The following is a 12,115-nucleotide window of genomic DNA, read 5'->3' on the forward strand; positions in this document are numbered from 1 at the left end:
TTGTTCAGAAATGAGAACTTTCTCTATTAATTTTTTAACACACGTATTTCTTCTGGACGTTCCATAAACAATAAAGGTGCTAGAACACAAGTATGTTACTAAACAGATTCCTTTGAGTACCGTTGATTCTATGATCCATATAAATTTTACTATGTGAAGATAAACTCACACCATGTATAATTTCAAGAAATAGTCGTTCAATTAATATAACTACAAAGAGCTACGAACACATTAATATTTGGAAACGTTTGTTTTGCAAAATGTTAAAGCCGTTGTTGTCAAATAATATCAAATAGGACCCACCACACGATGGTTGATTCTAAGTTCCAAACTGAGGCAGCATTAGAGTACAGAATTCAAATATTTGAATTGTTGGAGTTGGAAGTATCCAATGATAATGTTATCCATCACGCTGTCACAGCCAGTACTGTTTCATTTAAATCGCTACTATACGTATAATTGTGTCCCCAGAATAGTTTTTTAGTAGCAGACTCTCTTTGTTCTTATCTCATTTGTTTTGAGGTCAAGCTGAAAAGCCTCCATTATTTCCTTTTGGAACTATAAGGAATATCAAAATACATGTGTGGCAATGACATTGTTTGCCAGCAATTTTTGTCCTAGTGGATTATTAACAACTTGTTCAAATTACATTTTTTTTTCTTTTTCTATTATAGATATGTCGACTGAATATTCAAATAAGATGCATGATTTATTGTAAATCCCTTGATACGGTCTTTGATTCCAAAAATAAAAATAAAAAACATAGGAACATTTACTTGCACTTCAGATGCCAGGGGTAGCTAGCACAAAACTGCAGTATGTGGCTCTATTCAATATGTACATGTTTCTTGCTATGGCTTTAACAATTACCACACATAACAATGATATGAGCCTTGAACATATATTTAACTCATCAAAGACAGCATTTACAGTTTAGAACAGAAATAGTTGAAGCTATCTATGATAAAAATAAGTTACTAACTAACACTATCAAAATTCTTAACATCCAGATTTTTTCCTGCAACTTCATGCTTCAAATTGTCAACCTCCAAGGCAAGAGCATTTTCCCCAGCTTCTCCACCAGCACACTGCAAAGTTAATAGTAGACTATTTCTCTTATCCGAATTGGCACATGACATAGTGTCGTGGAGCCCCTGATTAGACCTATTGCTCTGAGTTTCATCTTTATCATCTTGTATCAGAGCTTGTGAGAGAAATTCAATTGACCTATCAGGATCAAAATGATCAGAAACTTCCTGAATATTTATAGAAAAGTCCCTCTTCCTACCACTTGATGTCCCCTTGTTGAAGCAAATACTTCCCCACTGAATTTTCTCAGAGAAAGACTTCCTCCCGATACTTTCTTTGCCAATTGAAAACCTCTTATCTTGAGCAACATTTTCACAAGCAAAACTCCACTTGTAGCCTTTGCTGTCATCATCCATGTTTAATTCAATGGAATGGAGATCACTGTCATCTGAATCATCATCTCCCTCATGCCCTACATCGTTTTCAACATCCGAATCATCCTCCTTCTCTTCATTCTGGAATCCCCTACAGACATTTTTGAAATAAGACTCAAGATCCTTGATTTTTTTACTTTCGGGAGAAACATCCTCATTTTGTCCATCTTTAGTCCTCATAAAGTCCTCAAGCTCAGTTCTCAGCTTTTCTAGGAAAGCATTTTTCTCCTCAAACTGATACTTAGCCTCTGAAAGCTTCATCTGAACTCTCTCCTCGCGCAAAACATCAGCTAACTGAAGCATCTCCCTTTCCTTCTCCACCTCCTCACGAACTTTAGCCGATTCCCTTTTAAGTTCCTCCACCTGTGCTCTGTCCTCCCCAATGCCTTTGGCAAGTTCATCACAAATTTGCTCAAGAATCTCTTTAGCACGCTTCTCCCTTTCAAGCTCTTTGGATGCTTTCAAATGGGAAGCTTTTACACTAGCCATTTCTTTGGCAATCTTCTTGTTCAGCCTTTCAGTTTGCCTCCTCAACTTCTTCTCCACCGCAAGCTCTTCAGCCACGTGTTTTATGGCATCATGAATCCTTTCTCGTTCTCTTCTTTTCCAAGCAGCCTTCTCTTCTGCAAAATGCTTCATGACAAACTCAACATCGTTCTGGTTCGAGCGCTGTTCGTGGATCAGCTGATCAATTTGGTGGCACACTCGATCAAGCTCACTCCCCAGAGCCAAGACAAGAGGCATGCTTGATGTTTGCTGCTCTCTAAGGCACATTTGATTTAGCACCTTTAGAAGCTTCTTTGATGTAGATAGGCCACTTCTAGCCTCCTTCAGACGATTCTTAACACCACCCGTGCCTTTTCCGCGATTCTTCTCACTTCTTGGCTGATTTTCTACCTCCTGCATTTCAACTTTTCAACATAGTTCAGTTTCTTCCCTCCCAAAAAAACATAGGAAAAAGAACAAGACATCAATATGTGCAACAAAATTACAAATTATTTAATTGATCGGATCTATATCTATTTTTTCTTGCTGTTACTTTTTCAATTTAAATACTAATCTCTAATCTACATACAGGATACAATGTAAAGAACATAACATACCAGTTCAGAGTGAATAATAACAGTTTAGTCTTTAAACTAGTGATTTCCAATTAAGAAGCTATAAGGTCATGATTGTTACATTAAAGTTCAAAAAAAAAATTATATTTTTAAAAAGAGTCCTAGTAAACAATTTAAAAGATCTCATGGGCACAACATGCATCACGTGCCATTTGCTGTAGTTTGACAACTCAAGCCCTATAAACCCCACATAACACCCGCATCGCTCAGTTTGCAGTAGCAAGGCACGGTGAAAGACTTTGATACCAATTGATAAAAACCTTCCATAAACCACACAACAAAACAAAAGCTAGTTATCGAAGAGAACAAGGCCTCTAATAAACCCCACACTAAAATTCCATACTCCCAATGTGAGACTATACCTTCCAATTGGATCCTAACATGATCTATCTTCTTTTTGGTCCATTAAATAAACAAAAAAAAAACCAGATAAAATAATAAATCAAAAGTAACTGGAAGAAAAGAACTTTGTGAAAATGATGAACCAATCAGCATGCTTAACACATTTCTAATTTGGTCTGATAAATAAAAATTCACTCTTTACCTCAATAAAATTGGCACTGCTATGAGCATCAAGAGCATCCAAATAGTAATCACCAGACAGAAGCTGATGAGAAAACCCTGACACTCTTCTCTTGCAGCTATTATCCCCTTCAAGCCCCTTCATTCTCTGCACAAACCAAAAAATCACACCACACCCAATGAACCAACGCAAAAAAAAAAAACAGAACTTTAACAAAAAAATAAAATAAAATAAAAACTTTAACACAAAATTCACCTCTGAGGCAGGACTATGCGACGGATCTGACATCTGTGGCCTTAACAGGCCCGATCTGGACAACCGCACACTCTTCTTCTCTCTGCCTCTAACCTTCTCCTTGAAGCCTCTCAGTTGATCAACCTCGAACTCCTTCTTCACCCTCGAAGGAGGCAAATCATTGATTTCCCACAATGTAGCAGCGAGTTTTCTGGCAGAAACAGAAAGTTCTTTGTCCTTGGAGGGTAACATGGAGCCAGAAGAATGCAACAAAGGCTTCATGTGTTGTTGTTGTTGTTGAGTAGGAACAGAAGGAGAAGAACTTGTTTTGGTCTTCCACATGGGAACTGGAGTACTCGACCCTCCTTTCTTCCTAACCAAAATAGCTCTCTTGAAACGGTATCTTCTTACCAAAGAGGAAGAGGAAGAGGAGGAACAACCTCGTTTCCTAGTCTTGCTGTTGAGGTTGTTGTTGGTGGTGTAATGACAAGAGGGCATGGTGATGAGAAAATTTGTGTGAAGGAGTTTGAGGTACCCGATAATCCCGGGGTGTGCGTGATTCACATGAGGATTCGGACACGGGATAAGTGCAGTGTAGTGTAGTGTGTTACAAAGTTCCTAGGAGCAGCAAGGTGTGCCAGTTGTGGTCAGCATCATCATCATCTTCTCTTTTTTAGCAAAGTGGGTCATCAAAGATCTTCTCTTTCTTTCCTCTTATGCTTCTTCTTCTTCTTCTACGTTGATTATTTTTGAACGGCTAAAGAGGGTGGTGGAGGACCAGGGAAAGTAGGAACATGTCAAAAAATGGAAAGATACGTTTGAGGATGGAAATAAAACCGAAGCTTTAAGTTGAGTTTGGTGTGAAGTGAAGTGGTGTTGTGAGAGGGAAAGAAAGAGAAAGAGAAAAAAAAAAGTGAGAGAGAAAGAGAAAAATCTTGTGAGAGGGAAGGGTGCACACAACAACACAGTCTATATCTATTGGTCATCTCATTAAAAAAAATAATAATAACCCACTTAAAAAGACGGGAAGAGACAACGTGGCAGACACGTGAGGTGCATGTGCGTTCAATCAGGGACGTGCATGTGTTGTGTTACTTAAAAACACTTCAAGGTTCAAGGAAACGTACACAAGAGTTGTAATATATTCATATTATTAATATATTGGTACATTAATTGATATTGTTAATTTATTGTCTTGATTTATTGGCTTGATTCTCTGTACTGTTTTGATTCATCTCATCAATCTTCTTATTCTGTAATTCTATATTATATTGTGCGTTTAGGACTTAAACCCTGATCACACCTGGAATGTTCTTCAAATCTGTCCATTGCAGACATTTCACGGTATCCATGGCACCACTTTCTGGAATTATATTGTTTTTTAATAAAATAAACTGTTATTTTAGTCTTTGACGATGTATAACACAGCTACATTAGTATATGAAACTAAAATGTAATTTGTCAATTATCTTAGTTAAAAAACAAAAATATGTAATTTAAGTAATAATATTTAAATATATTTTTAAACTAAAAAGACAATAACTGATTAATTTTGGAGACTTTTCTCAAAGTGTAATTTGTCAATTACAATAGTTAAAAAAAATATGTAATTTAAGTAATAATAACATATATTTTGATACTAAAATGACAATAAATGATTAATTTTAAAGACTTTTAGATGAAATAAGTAAAAATGGTAGAGACTTAATAGCTTCAATGATTAGTGTAATAATGATATAAACTTTTAGGAAATAAATGATAGTTTATTTTATTTTAATGATATTTTGTAACATTATTTATTTTTTCTTTTTATCATATCAAATATTTTATGATTGAATACATTTTTGTTCGATAAAACGATTTTGTTGTCCAGGAATAACTTTTCTCTTCCTTTTGTCATTATTCCTTGGAGTTATAAACTTATTCTAATTGGACCAATCCCAATAATTTCCTTGATATGATTAAAAGATGATTAATGGGTAAGAGAAACATTAATTATTGTCACGTCTCAGCATGCATGTGGAAGATATTGATGCATTGAATGCTTAATGATCATTAGCAGTCATAGGGCTGATTTATTGTTTTCTTAATTTGACGGGTAGCAAAATTAATCAGCAGAGATGGAGATAAACCAAACATTACAACCAAATTAAGACAGAATCCCATTGACGTTTATGGAGAAAAGAAGAAGGTGATGTATGGGATAATTGAAAGGAAGATAAAACAAAGAAGAAAAAGTAGGGTTGCACCGGCAGAGTTAGGCCAAAAAAAATTACAAGTACCGAATAATAATTGAGCTGAGGGTGTGTAATCAGTAATCTTATTAATCGGGTATGAGTTAAAATTCCTAATCAATCATATATCAACTATAAGTTATTGATTGAAGTGATATTGATTTAAATTTTTTAAGTAAAATTTCAAAGAATTAAAATTTTGTGCATAAAAAAACATAACTAATAAAAGAAATTTCACTAAAGTCAGATTTTTCAAAAAAAAAAAATTAATTCTAGATAAAAGCTGATAAATTATTCATATCAATAACGTGATGATAAAAATAATGTCAACAAGTTAAGGGTAATGGGGTTTTTTGATGTGGAGCCCAGGAAACGGTTCAACGTGGCTTTTAGCAAATCTAATGGTCGTAAAGGAAACAGACAGAATTTGTTGTATGGGAGGCCCCCACCAAGGGGTTAATTTTGCCTATTATTATGATTCTTTTCTTTTGGAATGGGAACATACAGTGTGGTTTCGTTTGGACATTTGGCCGTTATGTCTGGAAGTATGCGGGAACTTGCACGGCACTCGCATTAATACCAAGTTATAATCTTCGTCCATTGAGCTAGCACCTTTTATCGCTTGCTTTACTGCATTGTCTATAAGATCCCTAGTATCTACTCAGATTTGCCTTCCAAGGACGTAAAACTCAGCTATTTTGTAGGGGAAAGAAGGAAAACGGGTATATCCCAATTGGGTTTTCAAATTAGTGGAGTGTCTAAGACCATCAACAATGGTGTATTGGTGTGTGTCAATGCTAACGGATACAAGTGATTAAGAATTTGGTAGAAACTTTTGTTGTTTTATGAGTGTAGGTTCAAATATCTTCAATATCAGTTTTATTTTTTATCCCTTTGGGGGACAATGCTTTTCGGAAAGATCCATTTGCTCATAATAGCTTGTTGCGGTTTGGGTTTATGCAGTAATCTTCTATATAGGTCTCTTATAGGATACCCTTTAGACCCAACATAAAATGGTTGAGAGATTATACAGGATGGAATTAGATATCTGATTTATAAATTATAGTTTTTATATTACCTTTGTTAAAATAACACTACGTGTGATGTTCTCTTAAAAAAATACTAGGAATGTTGACATTTGGATAATTATTACTCATTAATTAACATCTTCTAGGATTATATAAATGGACTGGTATCTACCAATTATAAATCAAATGAAAAATTAAAGTTATTATTTTATACAGTAGTTTTTTTTTTAAGCTTTAATGGTATTTTGTTATGAGTAGAAGTTGAGTAGTTTCTTGCATGTTAACAATGAAGAATTGTCCGATAGTGTTGAGTGTCTTTCCATTTTATTATTTTTTATTCAACAATAAAATCATGGACATTGGTGTTTGGAGTTGGTGGAGGCATTATTAATGCTCGGTTTTGGCTAGATAAGAAACCGATGGTAAGGGAGAAATTTATGGCAAGACAGAAAAATTGTCCAAGTTCAAAGAAAAGGAAATGGGTACATCACATGAAAAGGTTGCGAGAAACCTCCTTAATTTGAACATTGCCGATGAGGTAGCTTGCTAGATGAAATGATTGATGAGAATATATTATATTGGTTCCATATCCTTCGCATAAAAAAAATATTTTTAATCTTATAACTTACTATTTTTTATTTTTTATTTTTTATTTTTGTAAGATTATTTTTTATTTTTAATTCTTATAAATTAGATTTATTTTATTTTTAGTCCTTAAAATAATTTAAATAATATTTTTAAAAATGTTATCTAAAATATTATAAAAATAAAAATTAAAACAAACAATTTATAATTAAGGACTAAAAATAAAAATATAATTTTACATGATAGAAAAAAATATTAAATTGTTAAACTAAAAAAAATAATACTAGTCAATAATATATATATATATATATATATATATATATATATATATATATATATATATATATATATATATATATATATATATCGGTCCAACAGCTAGTTCCGTTGCAAAATCAATGAACTCTTTCTTTGTGTCTGTTGCTATAGGACACAAGTAACCCACAAACGGAGAAAAAATTAAATGTACTTTTTCTCAATAGAAATGCCATACTAAATGCCAAACGGTACCAAAACCGAATTCAACTCAAAACTATGATTAGTAAAGAATTGGTACAAAGCCTTTCAAATCGATTAGAATTTTTTAGATAATCTATGTTCTACGTTATTATACTCTAATGAGTTTCTTATTAAAAAGTTTATAAAAAAATTGTCTTACATCAAATATTATGAGTATTCCTTCAACCCATTAGATCATAAATAATTAATTTCATTCCACAGTACATCATTATCATTGATTTAAGAGAATTTGATACATAAAATAAATAAAACATTATTTTTTTTCAATAAATATAATATTATTTTACATGTAAACACAACAAAATCTTATTATACTAATTTTGTAAATCCTTTGGGTTAAATGCTTATCAATTTTGTTTTAAACATTGAATTTAATTTATTTAATCATTATATAAAGAGAGAATATTATCATATGGATAACTCTTACCGTTGTGTTTGGTACAGCCGTGCAGGTGAGCTAGGGAGGAGGGGCGACGGAGGAACTCTTCATGTGGGTTTGGTAAAGGTGAGTTTAGGTGGAAATAAGTGATGAAATGTGAGTTCCACGTATACTAGAAAAAATATTAGGCAATTTAGAGATGATTTTTTTTTCCCTTGACCAATAATTATGATAATGATAGGTTAGTGAAACTGCAGGGAAGCCTTTGGAAATTTTGCAGACTAGAAGAAGTTGGGACATTGATGAGGAGCAAGTACAACAATAATAATATACAACATTATGAAGGCGATATTACATAGATTTCTCCTAGTAAGAAGGAAAAAGGTAGCATAGAGTCATCATAGATTGCAAGGCACTGGGGCAGTGGGGCACACAAGGAAGAGAAAAAAAAAAAAAGTAAAAACAGAGACCATAGGTTTAGAATTCAAAAGTAGTCTTCAGTCCTTCCCTTGAATCCAATTTGCCCAAAAGTGAGGACAATGAACAAGCCAAGGTGCCACGTAACCAGCCATAACCTGCATGACGTATGCCTCGTGTTAATTATTAGTGTGTCTCGAAGAAAATGCTTTGAAAGAGAAAACAGTAGAAGAAGATATGTTTTATTCATCTTATTTAATAAATTGTATTCTTTTTATTTGTGGTCCCATGGTCTAGTGGTCAGGACATTGGACTCTGAATCCAGTAACCCGAGTTCAAATCTCGGTGGGACCTTTATTCTTCTATTAACGTTGGTTTAGAGTTTTTATAATATGCTTTTATTTTACTTCAAATTTCAAATATTGTTGGCAAAAAGTTTTTATATGTTGCTGTATTTAGTGAAAGGCTATTTGAGTTATGGTTCTTGCTTTTTCTATAAAAAAATTATAAATTTGTATTGAGAAGTTCATATGAGCTAAATTAGTTTTTGTTAGTTAGATGCAGTAGTAATAAATATTATATTGAAAAACTATTAAACGGTAACTATTTGTGATTGAGAGTGATTTTTTAAAATAATTAAAGAATAAATTAGAAATAATAAATGTGTATACCAAATGAGATAATTATCTTTATTAATAGTTATTGATAATTAATTATATTTTAATACCAAGTGAAAAAAAAAAGCTCGTCAACCTCGGTCATCATCAAACTTGTCAAATAGAGTTTGTAAAAGAAAAGAGATAACAAGCATCCGAGAGTCCACACAAATATTCTTTTGGTCAACCATAGAAATGTTCTAATAATTAACAACACTTTGGTCCACTAAACGAATTGGGCTTACATCGTTGAAGAATTTGCAATCTGGGCCCAAGTCCACACCATTCTCATATTTTTGTTGTTAAAGTTGGGCAAAACTATTATAAATATTCATAGCCAAAATAAGAAAATACTATCATGCATTTTCATACTATCATGCATTTTCATTATCAAAAATATTATATTAGCACATTACAATATTATACTATCTATTACCATCTTATTCTCTCATTGATTAATATAAGTGAAAAAAATAACTGCTAAAATATTAGTGAAGGGGAATTTAAAGCCTTTTTTGTCAAAAAAAAAAAGGAATGTAAAAGCCTTTTCTACTGTAAGTATATACTAAATACATGTTTGGTTGGAATTGTTTTTGAAAAAAAGAAATCACTTATATTTAAAAAAAAAAATCTGTAACTTTGTATTTCATCAACTATTTTTCTCGTGAACTCATTCAGTTATGCAACCATCTTAATATTTAAGATTAGAGAGCAGTGTCAAATAGAACTAGCAAGTCTCAACTTTACTAGTATGTGTGTTTGGGAAGTAATTGAGTCTCACACATACAGACTTCAAATCAAAGCTATAAAATAATTACTTTGACATTTTTTGTTTTGAAAAGTGTGATTTTTGTGTTAAACATGAATACAACCCGTATCCAAACATACTCTAGATGTGTTTGTATAACAGTTACTTTGAATGTAACTTACTTTCATCTCAAGGAGATGAAAAAAAAAAAAACAAAAAAGAGAGAGACTTCCTTACTTGTTTTTAACATTTGAAAGTGTGATTATTGGCTTAACAAATTCTAAACAACAATCCAAACACATACTAGTTAGGTTTTCTCTTTGTGCAAGGTCCAACACATCCAAGTGACTCATTTCAATTTCATTTTTCTCTTCATTCCTCATCATCATCTTCTTCTTTCTCTTTCTCTTAATATTAATATGATTATAGTTGTTGTTGTGAAGTAAAGAACCATTGAATAATAATAATAATAATAATAATACGGAATGAAAGAAAAGTAATACAAAGGGTGAAGTGACAAACCAAAAGGACGAAGTAAGGGCAGGAGGGGTGGGAAAGTGAGCAAGCTCAGCTCCAATGCTCTCAAAGAAGAGGCCAGTCAGACTTTTACCGTTGATAGCCGGTATGCTTGAGGGTGCTAGCCAACCAATCAACCCAAACCCAATCACACTGTAATCTGCCCGCAGCCAATTCCTCTCAAAGCTTTAAGTTTTTTTTTTTTTTTTTATTGACAAATGTTAGTGGTAGGTTTGTTAGCTTCAAGTATCATATCATATATACAACATCATCATCATTCAGTTATTTTTTCCAATTTCAAAATCAGACAAATTATTAATCTTGTACTAAAATTACCATGTAATCCTCCCATTTCCCATTGCCACAGCTTGCCTCAAGGGATTCCTAGCAATCACTGGGGATTTCACAAACCCTGCAAACAAATTACATAACATGTCACACAACATGCTCATCGATCTTTAATTCTTGATTGATCCTGCTCTATGCTTTCACATTGAATCATCCAAAATCACATTGAATTTAGATAAATTTTGAATTAATGCAGAGTCTAAAATTAATTTTCAATTAACACAAGTTAGGTCAATTGTGTTGGATCCAAAATATTATATTTAAAATACCTAGATATAAATCATTTATTTCACTTTCAAAATCAATTCTAATTAGAATCAATTTTATAAAATCTATTTCATTAAAAATTAATTTGTTAAATACCAACTCATACACGTTGCATGATATAGGTACGTGTATGTATCGTACCTGAGGTGAGACGAGATGAGGTGGATGACAGTAATGCGCCACCGAGTCCTGCGACGGTCGCGAAGGTGGTTGTCATTTTCGCTCTGCTCTTAGGGTTCGGGGTTGAGAATGTGGAATGCCTAAGAGTTTCTGAATCAGGAGTGGAAGCAAGTAGTGGCTATGGTAGTTTTTCGGTTCCTATTCTTGTTTTCTACCAAATGGATTCCATTGAGTTAGATTGGGTTTGGATTGCGTTTGCATGGATGCGAGCGTTATGCAATAACGTTGTGCCACATTGGAGCCTATAAGATAAAGTGGGGTCTACATTAATCCCTTGATAATCCATGGAGCAAAATATGTTGATAAATCGATCCCATTTAATATCAACCGATTCAAAAAATTAAAAATCAAACTGATCAAAATATTGGAAAAAAAATTATTGGATCGCATCAACTTTTAAATTTGATTTTAGAAAAGGATCAAAATTTATATATATTTTTATTTATAAATTTTTAATATCACTCATTGTTATTTATTATATATATAAAATTATTATGTAACTTATAACTTATATTTATTTATGAAAAATACATTTAATTATATATATTTTTACTAATTATTTAAGTTAAGATGCATTATTATTTTATTATTAGTTATATAATCACATATAAATAAAATATTTGATATTTTAAATTATTTTTATTATATATTTTATCTTTTATTTAATATTTTTTAAAAAAATAAAAGTAATCTTAAAATAAAAGATCAAACCGTTTAAAATTAGATCAGATCAAATTGAATTAAAAATTTAAATTAACTCGATTTGATGATAAATTAAGAAAATCAAAATAATTGAATATGATAATTTTTCTCTTCAAGACCCCGATCTAATTCAATTCAGCAACACCCTAATCTTCATGATGTTTTAATTATACTATTGTTTTTTACTGAATGTTT

The 12,115-nt window shown here is 32.2% G+C and overlaps 2 protein-coding genes and 1 non-coding gene across 3 annotated transcripts; 1 reads left to right on the forward strand and 2 right to left on the reverse strand.

Moving 5' to 3' along the window:
- Positions 1-708: 708 nt before the first annotated feature.
- Positions 709-4,309, reverse strand: LOC114373479 (uncharacterized protein At5g41620-like). The gene is made up of 3 exons (XM_028330942.1): positions 3,363-4,309; positions 3,129-3,254; positions 709-2,363 (listed from the first exon to the last, which is right to left on the reverse strand). Exons 1-3 carry the CDS (start codon positions 3,837-3,839, stop codon positions 978-980), a joined length of 1,989 nt encoding a protein of 662 aa, XP_028186743.1. The 5' UTR covers positions 3,840-4,309; the 3' UTR covers positions 709-977.
- Positions 4,310-8,365: 4,056 nt separating this feature from the next.
- LOC114376886 (photosystem I subunit O-like) lies at positions 8,366-11,406 on the reverse strand. Its single transcript, XM_028335197.1, has 4 exons — positions 11,180-11,406; positions 10,760-10,835; positions 10,430-10,609; positions 8,366-8,661 (listed from the first exon to the last, which is right to left on the reverse strand). The coding sequence occupies exons 1-4, from the start codon at positions 11,253-11,255 to the stop codon at positions 8,571-8,573; spliced, it is 423 nt and encodes a 140-aa protein (XP_028190998.1). The 5' UTR covers positions 11,256-11,406; the 3' UTR covers positions 8,366-8,570.
- Positions 8,786-8,857, forward strand: TRNAQ-CUG. Its single transcript has one exon. It is a non-coding gene; the product is annotated as a tRNA-Gln (tRNA).
- Positions 11,407-12,115: the final 709 nt, after the last annotated feature.

Source organism: Glycine soja, chromosome 11 (genome assembly GCF_004193775.1).
Source record: "Glycine soja cultivar W05 chromosome 11, ASM419377v2, whole genome shotgun sequence".
Classification (NCBI taxonomy): domain Eukaryota; kingdom Viridiplantae; phylum Streptophyta; class Magnoliopsida; order Fabales; family Fabaceae; genus Glycine; species Glycine soja.